We start from the raw sequence: 14,075 nt of genomic DNA on the forward strand, positions 1-14,075 counted from the left end.
GCTCACTTTCCAAAAGCCGCACTGATACCGGCCACAGAACAGCGAGCGACCCCCGCCCCACAGCTGGCGTGGACGGAACCGTCGCATACAAATGACGTAGACCATCAGGGAGACCGGAAACCCCACACCCACGACAGCTGACCGCAGGAAACGCCCATGTCCTGGGCCGTCATTGGCCCAGCGCCCGCCGCAGACGCACGGTCCATAGCCTTCTGGGTAATGTAGTTTGTCTCTAAAAACACACACCGGTGGAGCGTGTCCAAGAGCCGGTCTTCCTCGATGTGAAGGACTTACCAGGCCCAGAGCGCCGTGTCACACCCGCCTCTTCGCAGTCGGAACAATTCGGGGCAACGAAGAGGGGGCGAGACCGTGCGTTCTACGCGCGGGGAAATCGAGGCTCAGGAGGCGGGCACCTTCGCCCGGGGTCGGGGCAAGTGCAAAGGGGCGGAACCGGCCCGGCTGGGCTTGGGACTCCCTTGCGCGTGGTCTCCGCCCCGCATCCTCTTATGGGGATGCTGGTGAATGAGCCGTCAGAATACCCGCCAGAGGAGGGCGCCGGAAGTCTCCCTCCCGCGCGGCGCGCACCCACGCACCCGCCTCTCTTGGGCCTTCTGTGACCCAGAGCCGCCTCCACGCCGTGCATGGATTCCTGAGTGATGGAGTTGGCCCGGAGCACCGCAGGAGTGGATTTGCCATCCCCTGAGGTGGGGAGGCAGCAAGTAGGGGCGACTTGGAGGAAGCTCAGGACTCCAGTCTCGAGCATGGTCCGTTTGAAATGTCTATAAGATCACACAGCGTGTGTGTCTTGTATGCACTGCAGCCTGTTTGAACACTGGGAGAGGGTTCGGGCCTGGATGTATGAGTTTGGGTCGTTAGTGTACACTGTTATTTCAAGTCTTGATACTGGGTGAGACCAACAAAAAGAATGAGAGGAGATGGAGAAAGGAACGGCCGAGGATGAACCCTGAACCAACCCAGCATTAACTCGTTGCAGACAAGAAACCAACAGCCATGTTAGGAATTCTAACAATCCTTCTAGAATTACAGTAGTCCCCCCTTATCCGTGGGGGATACTTCCGAGACCCCCAGTGGATACCTGACACTTCGGATAGTACAGAACCTAATATATACTGTGTTCTTTTCACTTAAAGGAAGCACTTTACAGCTTCTCTTTGACATATCCAAATTGCCAGCACTTGGGCACTCTTCCACTTTGAGGCCATTACTAAGTAAACAAAGGGTTACTTGAACACAAGCACTGTGATACCAAGAAAGTCATCTGATAACCCAGAGGCTACTGAGTGACTAATGAGCCAGTAGCCTATACAATGGATACATTGGATAAAGGGAGGATTCACGCCCTGGGCAGGCTGGAGCAAGACTTCATCACACTACTCAGAATGGCTCACAATTTAAAACATGAATTACTTCTGGAATTTTCCATTTAATATTTTGAGACCAAGGTTGACCTCTGGTAACTGAAACCACGGAAGCTAAAACCTGGATAAGGGAGGACTACTGTATATTACACACAGTATTAGTCACTATCAGCGACTTGTTTTCTTATGGCTGTGAAGGTGAGAGAATAAAATCCACCTTCTAATGAGTTGAGAACACATACAGTTATAAAAATGGAAACATGTCCAGAAAATGCCCTCAAGATTTTTGCTTTTAAAAGTAGAGAAAAGCAAAGTGACAGGACATTAATTGAGTCAAAGAGTAAGGTACAGTCAATTTCCCAGAAGATGCTATTTATAAAACGAGGTTATGGGGCCAGCCCCAGTGGCCTAGTGGTTAAGTTCGCTGTGCTCCACTTTGGCCACCAGGTTCACTTCCCAGGCGCAGACCTACACAACTTGCCTGTCGGTGGCCATGCTTTGGTGGTGGCTCACTTACAAAAAAAAAGAGGAAGCTTAGCAGTGGATGTTAGCTCAGGGAGAATCTTCCTCAGGAAAAAAAAAAAAAGGTTATGGAGAAATATGACTTAATTAGTACACAAAGAACAGTGTTATCCATCATTTGCAATAGTAATTTGACTAGATTGAGAGAGACATAATTCTCCTTTTCACATGTGGTTGACTCTTATGGTTAAATGGTTGTGGGTTAGCATGTAAAACAGATATTAAAGTTAAGATTTTTATTTTCTCTGTGTCATGGGAGGCAGAATGTCTGGAATGAGGGTAGGTGAGGAAAGCTATGTAGCTATTGGAGAAACTTTGAAATCCTTACTGTAAAGCGTGTCAGAATTTTCGTTATTTAACCATATATCATCTGGTAGTCAGTGTTGAGGTCCTGGTTGATTTTTCTATTCTTTCCTACCTGCCCAAAATGTGCCCAGTGATATGAGATTTTCCAACACCAGAAATGAGTAATATTACATGCTTTGTGTGTACAAGCCAGTTAATTTATTAGGAATTTCCAAGTGTTTAATTGAAGTATTAACTCAAGAAAACTGATAGGACAAAGCTAGAAAGCACAGAGCTGTGAGCACTGAAGATACAGGTAAAAAAACCATGAGCCAAAGTCTTTGCACATTTAAATGATGGATCTGCACTAGTGGGAGCTGTTCATGTGAGAGTGGAGGGGCTGAATTATTTATATTTAATTAGTAAGTCTGGTTATAATAGGGACGTGGTCCTGTGTGTGCTGGACATTTCACATTGAGGACAATGTGTAGAACATGGTGGTGGGAGTAACGTTAGCGAGGCGAACTCCATATGAAGTGTTTTTAGTCAGGAGACACAGGTGGATACGATGCCTGCAGTGAGCAAAAAACATGTTTGAGCTTCCAGCTGAAGAGCCTAGATGTTTACTCTGGTACAGAGAGCATGCCATGGATGAAGGGAGCAGCTGCCACATGAAACTGTGACAGAAGGAAATTGCTGCAGGTGGAGGGTGATTTCAGAAGTGATGTTACATTTATTATTAGGGATGATTTATTCTGATGCAATCAGAATATGACATACCATGGAGGTGCTACTGAATTCATTTGAGAATTTGGGGAACATTGAAGTGCAGTGAAATATTTTATGTTGAAGATGGCAGCATGTTGGATATCAGTATAAAGAGAGTGGACCTCTGGCTTGATCAGAGTCCTGTGTTACAGGTGGTATACTCCTGAGAACCTCGGGAATAGGAAGTTGAGTCTAGGAGCCACTGTGACAGGTGGTAGGTTATGTACCGCCAGGGCAATTATCTGCAGAGAGTAGTAACTAGTTTTCAAGGAGAGTGCTTAAGTCACCATCTCTGGGGGTCGGGGGGGGGCATCATCTTGCACTGCTCTCAAAGGGAAGAGTTACTACAAGAAATAAAGATTCTACCCAATCCCACACCGACTCACACAACTATAAAGACCTGGTACAAAAAGATTCAGCTTTTATTAATTAGCATCTTGCACCTTAAAAGAGAAGAAACAAAAGACGGGAGTTCTCCTTGAACAAACTCAAGGGAGGAGGGGCAGACAGGGCTCAGGAAGCCATCTGAGCAGATGGAGGCAGCACCCTCCGGGAGTGGGCCCGGACCCAGGGATGCTCCAGGATCTGGTCCAAGGGCAGCCGCTCCAAGGGCTGGTATCTGAGAAGCTTGGAGATCAAATCCTTGGCCCCTGAAGGTATTGATGGGGGAAACCTTACATCTACCTGATGAGGCCAGAGAAGAAGAAAGAGAAGTACGGTTCATTTCTTTGGTCTGTGTTCTCTCTGTTCCTTGAATTTCTTCAAGGCACTGTTCTGGATCTTAGTGGACAACCTGTGTGTGTGCCCCAGGCTCCACAGGCCCACCACCCACCACTGACTTGCTTCCCCATGAATACCTAAGAGTGTGGCCATCCCACCTTGAGGATGCGTCTGTAGGTCTCATTGTGGGAGTTGCTCTCAAAGGGCGGATTTCCCACCAGCAGCTCGTAGCAGAGCACCCCAATGCACCACAGATCCACCTTCTCATTGTATGTTCTCCCCTCGATCATTTCTGGGGGCAAATAGTCCAGAGTTCCACACATTGTCTTTCTCCTAGAGGAGAGCAGAGAAAGGAGCACTGCGCAGAGGCCCAGAACAAGGAGAACCCTCCTTCCCCAGCTTCCAGTGAGATGGGAGACCCTAGGAAATCCCGAGCAGTCCCCTCCTGAGCACAGGAGTTTGGAAACACCACTTGTAATATGGATCAAGATGCAGAGAAGGCAAGCACTGGGACCCACCAATTCCTGTTTTGCAATTATCCATATAATTATTTAGCTCATGATCCAGGATGTTTTCATAAGAATGTTCTGGGCATCAAGAAAGGTTTGGAACAAACTGATGGTCCATCAAGAGGGACCAAGTAACTTAATTATGGTTTATTCATACAATAAGATTCCTAGAATTATGGAGCAATGGTCCTTAATTTACATGGAAACTTGTTGTTAAAGTTATACGTTAACAGAGATCAAGAAATAAAAAACATGGTTGAACCACATTCTTTCAAACTACAAATACATATTAAATATATGCATTTGATAAAGGCAGTATTCAAATACAAACCCAGGTTTGTATCTGGGTCTTCATGTGGAATGAATTAAATTGGATCATTCCTAACTGGCACCCAGGGCCCATCCCACCACACCTGACCTACCTCAGAGAGGGGGTGTGCACAGACCAGCCAAAGTCTGCAATCTTCACCTCACCTCTGAACCCCAGCAGCAGGTTCTCGGGCTTAATATCCCTGTGAATCACCTTCTTCTCATGGCAGTAGGTCAGAGCATCTGCCAACTCCTCCATTATCTGTGTGAGCAAAGAAAAAGCAGTCTGGAAATGAAGCCGGCCACACTTTCCCTATGAGGTAAAATACATATCGTGTATTTTATAATTGTAGTGGAATCTTTTGTTTCCTGGTTACTAGCTCCATTACCTCCTTAATAGCACCACAATTATTGGTGAGGGAGGATTTCCCCTCCACTATTTTATGCGGTCTTACAGGATGGATGCTAAGATGGACAGATCCTCCCTTTTGCCCTAGCACAGCAAGTGGCCAGATGGAGGACCTACGCTGAGCCAATCAGATGATCTCCCACAGGACTTGAGGCCTGAGGAAGTGATACAAAAACAGGAGGAAAATTGGAAGATCGATCATTCTGACAGCAAGCTGACCCAATCATTCCTGCTGGGATGATCATCACTCTGGTTCCCTGTCTGGAGCCCTCTAGAAAACTCATGCTTCCTATTTCTGGGCCAGTTCATGCATTTACTCAGCAAACTCCCTCACAACCTTTAAATAAGTTTCTTTGCATAAGGTAGTGGAGTTAGATTCTGTTGCTTACAACCAAAGAATCCAAACTTATACACCCTTCTTATAAATACTCTGGGGGTAGTTAGGGTATCCAAATGTGAAGTTGTAGGATGTATGTGTCATATAAGATTTATAGAATAAAATTCAGAAATAAACTAAGGAAAAACCCAATTTGGACACCAGAACCAGCCAGAAGCAGTGACCCCACCAGCCCACAGTAAACTCACAGACCCCAGAGCACCCATCCCCCCACCTCACCGTGGCCGTACGCTGTTCATCTAATGTGTGGCTCTTTTGCAGCTCCTTGTAGAGCTCACCCCTTGGAGCATATTCCAGAATCAGGTACACTCGGCGTGCATCATGGAAGTAGTTGTACAGGCGTAGGATATTTGGGTGTCTGGAGGAGGGATGGAGGAAAGGTCAGACTCCTCCCTGAGGCTCAACACATGATGCTAATACAAGTGATTGGTCATACAGGGGGCAAATTGAAATTGTGCTGGGACCAGTATAAATACAGTCTGGTCTGGGAGTGTGTGAGGGGAGAAAGAAGGAATGGGAATCAGGGTTCCAGTGTGACACAGAGGGAACTTTACATAGTGTAATTGGAATGAGTTGCAGAGAGAAGTCTTCAAGGTGGAAGCAAAGGGCTTATTTGGGGGTAGTACTGGGTTCAGATGGCAGAAATATCAGAGGAAACAGAACAAGAGTGAGGAACCACTTCTGGAATCTCATGCAGAGACTGTCCTTACTGTAGATGCGCCTGGATTTCAATTTCCCTGCGCAGCTGGTGTTCCAGTCCTTCCTTCTCTATCTGGGACTTAAAGAGGACTTTCAGAGCAACAATGAAATGGCTTTCCTTGAGCCGAGCCAGGTACACATTCCCAAATTTTCCCTTGCCCAGAGGACGCCCGATTTCAAAGTCATCAATTGTGAGATGCCGCCTGACAGGAGAGGAAGAGAGCCTCAGTTTGGGAGGTGGGTGGAGGGAGTCAGGGACTTGGAATGCTCACCTTCCTCCTTCACTTTACCCTCCCTCCGCCCCTTTGCCTTCTCAAGGGCCCAGCTGGGGTGTTTGATCAACAGCTCTCAGCCACATGAACCAATGCTGCACACGCGCAGCTTGGTCTTCTTCCTCAGTCTCACTGCCCTTCCGCTTCCAGACACAAAGCCAAAGGCACTCACACGGTTGGGAAGCCGGGTTGACTTTGGCCTGCTGTAGGTACTGCAATAAAAAAGAGATGTCAACACTGTTCTGTGCACCCCCAACCCCAACAACTGACACCAGGCCTTTCTTCTCAACCCTCCTTCTCTGGTCCTGGTTCTGATCCGCTTCACCTGCGGGCCGAACACTGCCCGACTTCATCACAGCTTCTGGGAGACTCATGAGAAGAGAAGACGGAGAGGGGACGCCTTCCTGAGCCCTGCGGAACTGCGTGTCCAGGTCCGGGGGATCCTGCATACGGGTGGGAGGAAGAAACACTCAGGCTGAGGCTCTTCAAGCCCAGACCTGCGCCCACGACGGCGGGCAGGGACCGGGAACGCACAGCCCAGCTGCCCCTTAGCTTCTCACCACCCCTCGACGCACGGAGTCGGAGATAATCCTGGGCAACGAGAGCCAGGCCCTTTATACTGCGCGCCACGGCCCCTTTGCCCGGTAGTTCCTGACCGCTCCCATTGGCTGAAATTTCTCAGGCCGCAGGCAGCGTGCCCAATAGAAGAGACAGAACGGGGAAATTCCGCCGGGGAGAGGAGGGCCGAGGGGACCGGGCCAATGAGACGACAGGGCGCGGAGGCCGGAAGGCGGGCCGTGGGCGGGGCGGGGCCGGGCCCGGCAGGCGGTGCGCACGCAGCTGCAGAGCAGTCCCGGAAAAGGGCGCGGGCGGGGTGCGCTGAGGCCATGGTAAAGGGGCCCGGGTGAGGGAACGGGTGTGTAAGCCCCCGCGTGAGCGAGTGCGTTAGCCAGCCGACGTGACGCGCGTCGGAAGAAACAGACGCCTCTGGGGTCGGCCTTGTGCAGCTCGCAAACGCCAGGCCGCACGCGCGCCCAGCTGGCCCCGGCTCCAAGGTCGTGTCCGGCTCAGGCCACTCCCTGGGGTCCTCCTCAGCTACGCACATACCTGAGGGTCCCCGCGGTTCGGCTCCCCGAAACGTGTGCCTGTGTCCCCCGACACCCTGCGGCTTGTGGCCTCCCCCATCCCCCCGCACCCCCGGAAGCCGCCCCCAACCCAGGACTGCCCGTAGGTGGCGTGACTCAGTGACGCGCAGCCGCACTCACCCATCGCACCTTTTCAAAATAATTAGTCTTCAAGTAAGAAAACATGATAGCACCTTTTGTTACACATAGTTCATCCTAAATATACCTGGTAATGCGGGTGATCGTCGGCCGTTACATTAGCCTTCTACAAGGGAAAACAAATTTCTCATTTCTTTACGACAGAAGGTAGTTTTGCAACTTGGAGTTAGGTGCCCACGAAGTTAGGCTCCTAACCTCCCACAGAAGTGGGGAGCTAGAGATGTTATCTCCCTTTATGTCTTCGTTTCAAACAGATGGCTCCTAGGTCCCTGAGAAAGACATTTCTGGGTTGGGACCATGGTGGGGCGGGGGGGAGTTGAGGAAAAGCAAGGAGGCTAGTGTGGCTAGAGCTGCATCTGCAGGGGTTACAGTGGGACAAAATGAATCAGAGAGAAATGGAGACAAATTGTGTAGAACCTTGTCAACCACTGTAAGGAGGTTATAACATACTCCTGAATGTGTTCTAAAACTTACCTGGGATTTGTTTAATCGGCTGTGGTAAGACATGCAGACCTCATATCATGAAGGAAGCAGCTTCCGCTCACAGATCCCTAGCAAACAGGAGTCAGGGCATGCCACACCGGGCCATGTGATGAAGCACCAGAGTGGGTCAGAAGGCAGCAGCAGCAAAGGAGAAGGCATGGCCCAGCACCTTTATTGTGTTTTCTGCAGGAAAGGCAGGGCAGGGCAGGTAAATAGCTTAGGATTAGCTGGTTTGAAAAATACAGTAGAGCTTTGGGGCATAGGAGGTATCTTTGCTGTCTGGTACCTAGCCATGGAGTTTTAGGGCAGAGGAATACTGTCTCCCAAAGTGCAAGAACCAAATAGAGGTGGTTAGTTTACACATGAAAGGCAAGGTCCTGGGCAAGTTGTTTGCTGTCTCTCCCCATTCACCGAGGTGCCCAATGCCAGAACAAGAATACAGAAAATAAAAAAATACATAGTACACTGTGAAATAGGTAGCCATGGTGGGGTTTTGAGCTGAAGAGTAATGTGATCTGATTTGTATATTAAAAGGATCACTCTAGGCACTGCGTGGAAACTAGACTAAGGAAGGGGCATGAGAGGGGGAAGAAGACCTTAAGAAGTTCTGCTTTCCAGATGGGTGAGGGTGATGACTTAAACCAGTGTAGTGACAGAGGAGGTGGTTTATCACAAAGTACAAATAACAGTTGATCAAAGAGGATGAGTAATCAAATTAGTACAAAAACCTGGATACGAATGTAATGGCTTTATAGGATGGGTTGGGGGTTCGTTTAAATCTATCCATACCCCACACCGCCTCCTTCAAATGCTAAGCGTATTCCTGATGGTACTGTGGTGTGTCTGTTACAGAAATGCTTTACTTCATGTAGATGCTCAGGCAAATATGTTTCACTGTAACAGAGACTAGGCCAAAGGCCAACAAGGTGGACTGTGCAGGAAAACATTAAATGAACAGGCTTCAGTTGCTCAAATGCTGCACATTCCAGAGAAATGACTTGCCCTCGACCTGCTCCAGAAAGACCACTTGAGTCCTTAGGATATCTTGCTGGTAAATGATTTTTATGCCTGAGGCCTTGGGTCCCCCTGTATCAGTTTGACTAGATAACCTATGCTAACAGTGTGACTCCTGGTGAATGGTGGGGTTTGTACACCTGGGGCGCCAGGCTACACAGCATCTTTGCCTTCTGAGGCAGGATCCTGGAGACTGAACATGCATAGTCAGTCACGTACGTATCATGTGCCTTAATGAAAACCCTGAACACTGAAGCTTGGGTGAGCTTCCTTGGTTGGTGACACTTGAACATGTTGTCACATCTTTGCTGAAAGAATTGGCTCCCCATGCAACTGCCCTGGGTGGGACACCTGAAAGCTTGTGCTTAGTTCTCTTGGACTTTCCCCTATGTGCCTTTTTTCCTTGGTGATCTTGATCTGTGTCCTTTTGCTGTAATAAACTGGAACCATGAGTTTAACCACTTTGAGGCTAGAAGATTGTCTTGGGGAGCAAAGAACTGTATGTATATATATCTCTAGATATTCACATATATACATACTTTTTTTTTTTTTAAAGATGATTAGCCCTGAGCTAACATCTGCTGCCAATCCTCCTCTTTTTGCTGAGGAAGCCTGGCCCTGAGCTCACATCCATGCCCATCTTCCTCTATATGTGAGATGCCTGCCACAGCATGGCTTGCCAAGCGGTGCCACATCTTCACCTAGGATCCGAACCGGCGAACCCCAGGCCACCGAAGCGGAACATGCGCAATTAACCGCTGTGCCACCAGGCCAGCCCCCACATGTATGTATTTCTGAAAAAGCAAGGTTATGACCTGGATGGGGGTTGTGGTGAAGGCTTTCCTGAGGAGGTGCTATTTGAGATGACATTGGAGGGATAAGCACTCACTCACTGGCCAGAGTGGGTAGGGAAAACCCCACAGCAGGAAGGGAAAAGCACAGGAAAAGGAAACAGGAAAAGAGAAGAGAGGTGAGGGTTGTGCAGGAGAAAAGGTGGTAACATACGCAGGCCCCACACCAGGTAAGGCCCCCTGGATGGGCCACCTTAAGGCTTTGGTGCTCAGTCAGGGGATCTCTGTCCTGGGTAACCACACAGTACAAGTAGTACTGAGGGAAGACTAAAAGTGGATCAGAATCTGGGAGGAGTAGTTTTTGAATCTTACTAAATCACATGGAGACCAAGGTATTTTTTCTTTTTCTGCTTTATCTCCCCAAACCCCCCCAGTACATAGTTGTATATCTTACTGCAGGTCCTTCTAGTTGTGGCATGTGGGACACCGCCTCAATGTGGACTGACGAGCAGTGCCATGTACTCGCCCAGGAGCGGAGCCAGTGAAACCCTGGGCCGCTGCAGCGGAATGCGTGGACTTAACCACTTGGCCATGGGGCCGCCCCCGCAAGGTATCTTTGAAACATCCAACTGGGGACAGCAAAAAGACAATAAGGAATTCAAGTCCAGAGCTTGAAGAAGTCAGGATTGGGGTAATAAATTTAAATTTGTCAAAAGTAAAGAAGATAAGTGAAGCCACGTATGCAGATGAGGCCTGGGGAGACCACAGCATGAGAGAAAATTCTTCAGGAATTTCAAAACCAAATGGGTGGCTAGAGTATGAGTCAGCAAGGAAGGAAAAAAGGAGGGAGGGAGAAAACCAGGAGTGATGTCACAGAACCAAGGAAAGAGTGTATTTCAAGAATGGAGTGGTCAATGGGGACAAGTTCAGTCCTGAGCACAAGAAAGACAAGGGCTGGAAATTTATGAATACAGGAGTCACTGCCGACCTTGGCCAGAATGGCGAAGATGGTGGCATTGTAATAAGGAGGTTCACAAGGCAGGGAGGTTTGGGAAGTGGAGAGTAAGAGGTAAAGGTGAAGTGGAAACACTGCATGGAGAGGAAAACTGCCCCAAGGGGCTCCTCAGTTAAAGGAAGAGGGAGGAAAAGACAAAGAAGTGAAAGTGGCAGAAGCCAAGATATAGGAAAGATCACAGTGGTGATGTCTGACACTCAAGCAAACGAGCAAAGACAAGTCACAAAGGGTGAGGGGCAGAAGAACATGCAGACAAAGAGGCCTATAGGCTCTGCGATGACATGTGACATAAATGTCAGGCAGTCTCTAAGATGGGGGAAAAGGGTGATAATTTCTTAAGTGATTCCAGGGTTCAAGGAGAGACACGGTGAGAAGGAAGTACTCTGAACCTGTGTGAGGACTCTTATCTGAAAGCAGGGACATGGAAAGGAACTAGGAAGAGCAAGACTAGCAGAGATGATGAAAGATGACGCAGCTACAAATGCCATAAGGGATGAGGCAGCAAAATGGTGAGGATGCCTGTGAAAGGGAAAATGATCAGGAAAACAAATCAAGACAGCACACACAAGGGCATTTCTTCCTTCCGACCTCAGAAGTTGGAGAAATGATATAGGGAGAATACCTGAAGTCGTCAAGAATTTGCAGCCTGCAGTTAGTTGTGCTTGGTCACTGTCTGAAGTGTGGGGCTTTAAGAAGGGCATCTGGAAGAATCTTCCTAAAATACCATGGCAAATAACTGGGATCTTACAAACACCAGGGTCGCTCGAAGGCCTGCTTTCTCCTTGTCCCCTCCTCTGTCCATGGCTTTCCACCTTATTCCAACTTAAACATCACATCCAGCTAGGTGCATTAACACCCTCTTGTTTGGAAATGACAGGGAAATGGCTGACTTGCTTTGCTAAATTCATATATGTACCGTCTCATTAATGCTTTCAGGTGTATTGTTTTAAAATGTAGGTTTTCACTATTATGATATAAAGCCAACAAATCAGATGGTTGCCATTGAAAAGACAGTTGTTACTCACAGTTCCCATAAGAGGACAGACCATGTTCAGGCCACAAGGGGGTGCACCAGGGCGGCAAGAGTCACCAGGAGGGTGGGCAAAGGCTATACTGTCGTTTTTGTTGGAAGGAATGGGCAAAGTGAGGTGAGCCAGTCTAGGATTAGTTTAAATAATTTCAATGGGCTCCAAAGTGTAGGGACTGCCCCTAGTTGTGTGGCACACAGTCCTGGGGGGATGAGTGAAGGGTCTTGCTGTGTGAGAGCTGGATAGAGGCATCAGATGAGGGGAATGGGCTTTGGGTTGCTTGGCTTGCATGCCAAAGTCCTCCTCACGGGGAGTCCTTTGCTACCTCTAGGAATCGGGTAGCCCTGGGAGGAGCAGTTTCTGCAGGATCAGCAAGGTCCCAAATGTCAAACCTTCGGAATAAAAACACATGGATATCCAAAATAAAGGGAAGCAGAGTGGACAAAAATTTTTTAAATCTCCCAGCAGGTAGGAACAAGGTCAGGAAGTACGAAGTCAAGACTACAGGGCCCACCCTCCTGACACTGCTCTGAGGGAGGCAAAGTTAAGTTGCCCATTTACAATTTAGCTTAGACCATTTAATTGTGAGACATGTAACATACCCACGAGCCAATAGACTACAAATCCTAAACCCATGAAACTCATGGATGACATCACTGAGCATTCCAGAGGCAGCCAGCTTCCCACAACTGAGACAGGAACGGCCGGCTGTGGGCCAGAGTGGAAGAAAGGGGAAATGTACATACGCCCAGCAACCAGATTCCCATAGGTCTCCAGCATCACGTCTCTGTAGAGGCCCTCCCAGCGGGAGCCACCCACTCCCACCCCTCCAAGTGAAACTCACACACAGATCCAGGAACATGACTAACCCTCCAACAACACACTCTTTAGTCTCAAGTTAGGTGCACTCAATGATGCACATATTCTTTAGTTCTCCTTTTGTTGAAGCCAGAGGCTAACAGCAGGAACAAAGAGATGAGAAACTGTTGACCTATGTGCTACAGAAACACACAGCATTGATCTGGCCTTTAAATCTTTATAGATAAAAGCAAACCACGTGTATATTTGCACGTCAGACCACTTGAAGCCATATATATATGTTCTACATATATATATGCACCTACAGAACACACATAAAAAACGTTACATACATAATAGGTAGATGCGTATGTTTATATTCATATATGTGGCCCTAAGCAGTGTAATACACATACCTATACACACATATATATCAGGAAGACACAAGGTCCTTTCTCACCAGACTTCTGCTGTACTTTGTCATCACTGAATTAAATCCTGGCTAGTTTGTTTGTAAGAATTTCTACTGTGACGGTGATGTTTCGGTTACAAAGGTTATTACATAAGCCTTCACCTCAAAGTTATGACTCATTTTTTCTTGTAGGAAACTGTATTTGCTAATGTTTGTTACAGAAATCAGAATGAGCCTTTTAGTACCATTTAAATCATTATGAAGAAATATCACAGCAGGCCTAAGACTGCTATTGTTTTGAGCTGGCAGTTCACTCTGGGCTGGGGTTTGGGACCTTAGATTTCAAGAGGTTTCCTGCCATTCCCAGAAAGGAGCAGTGGCTCACTGTGCCCAAGTTTTTTGTGTAAACAATGTGGCTTATGCTGAACACCTGCTATCCTTGTGGAGGTCTGGAATTTGGTATGTGCTAGAAAGAGTGCCATAAAAGATCCCTGGCAACTGAGCCTCTAATGTGCTTTGTTAGTAGCCATTTCAATCCACTGTCATAACTGCTTGATGGAGCTTAGATTAAGCATGTCCCGTGCGATGTCCCTGACAGAGGACTATTGAAGGTTGCCCCTGGTTTCCTCTGGACTTCAGTCCTTGTGCCTTTCCCTTGGCCGAGTTTGCTTTGATTCCTTTCCCTGTAATAAATCATGGTCGTTGAGTATGACAATATGCTGAGTCTTTTGAGTCTTCCTAGCAAATCATCAAACCTGGGGTGATCTTGAGGACCTCTGACACAATCATTCATTGTAACTTTTAAAGTCTCATAGATCTGGCCATAAAACCCCTGTGTAGATTCTCTTTGAGAATATGTCACATACTGTGCCAACTATACACAGCTTTGTGTAAACATTCTGTGAGGGATCCAAACACAAATACTTTGTTGTGTGTGTCCATTCACTAAAACACACATCTATTGAGTGTCTACTAAGGAAAA

At 47.8% G+C, this 14,075-nt stretch overlaps 1 protein-coding gene across 4 annotated transcripts; it reads right to left on the reverse strand.

The window, feature by feature from the left end:
* Positions 1–3,358: 3,358 nt before the first annotated feature.
* LOC124233156 (aurora kinase C) lies at positions 3,359–8,427 on the reverse strand. 4 transcript variants are annotated; one of them, XM_046650299.1, is made up of 8 exons: positions 8,027–8,427; positions 6,595–6,712; positions 6,442–6,481; positions 6,009–6,200; positions 5,518–5,656; positions 4,606–4,754; positions 3,833–4,007; positions 3,359–3,638 (listed from the first exon to the last, which is right to left on the reverse strand). In XM_046650299.1, the coding sequence occupies exons 1-8, from the start codon at positions 8,057–8,059 to the stop codon at positions 3,468–3,470; spliced, it is 1,017 nt and encodes a 338-aa protein (XP_046506255.1). In that variant the 5' UTR covers positions 8,060–8,427; the 3' UTR covers positions 3,359–3,467. The 4 variants fall into 4 exon arrangements, with proteins under 4 accessions (XP_046506255.1, XP_046506254.1, XP_046506257.1 ...); XM_046650298.1 differs by lacking the exon at positions 8,027–8,427 and adding an exon at positions 7,377–7,780; XM_046650301.1 differs by lacking the exon at positions 8,027–8,427 and adding an exon at positions 6,804–6,822.
* Between the last annotated feature and the right edge of the window lie 5,648 nt (positions 8,428–14,075).

The sequence above is a fragment of the Equus quagga genome, unplaced genomic scaffold (genome assembly GCF_021613505.1).
Source record: "Equus quagga isolate Etosha38 unplaced genomic scaffold, UCLA_HA_Equagga_1.0 154964_RagTag, whole genome shotgun sequence".
Classification (NCBI taxonomy): Eukaryota; Metazoa; Chordata; class Mammalia; order Perissodactyla; family Equidae; genus Equus; species Equus quagga.

Excerpts from the sequence above, each read along its gene's own strand:
- LOC124233156 (XM_046650298.1), bottom strand. The coding sequence starts at position 7,538 with ATGGGTGAGTGCGGCTGCGCGTCACTGAGTCACGCCACCTACGGGCAG. Across the intron at positions 6,482-6,594 it reads GGGCAGTGTTCGGCCCGCAG|TACCTACAGCAGGCCAAAGT; the intron begins GTGAAGCGGATC and ends TTTTTATTGCAG. Across the intron at positions 3,639-3,832 it reads CCTACAGACGCATCCTCAAG|GTAGATGTAAGGTTTCCCCC; the intron begins GTGGGATGGCCA and ends TGGCCTCATCAG.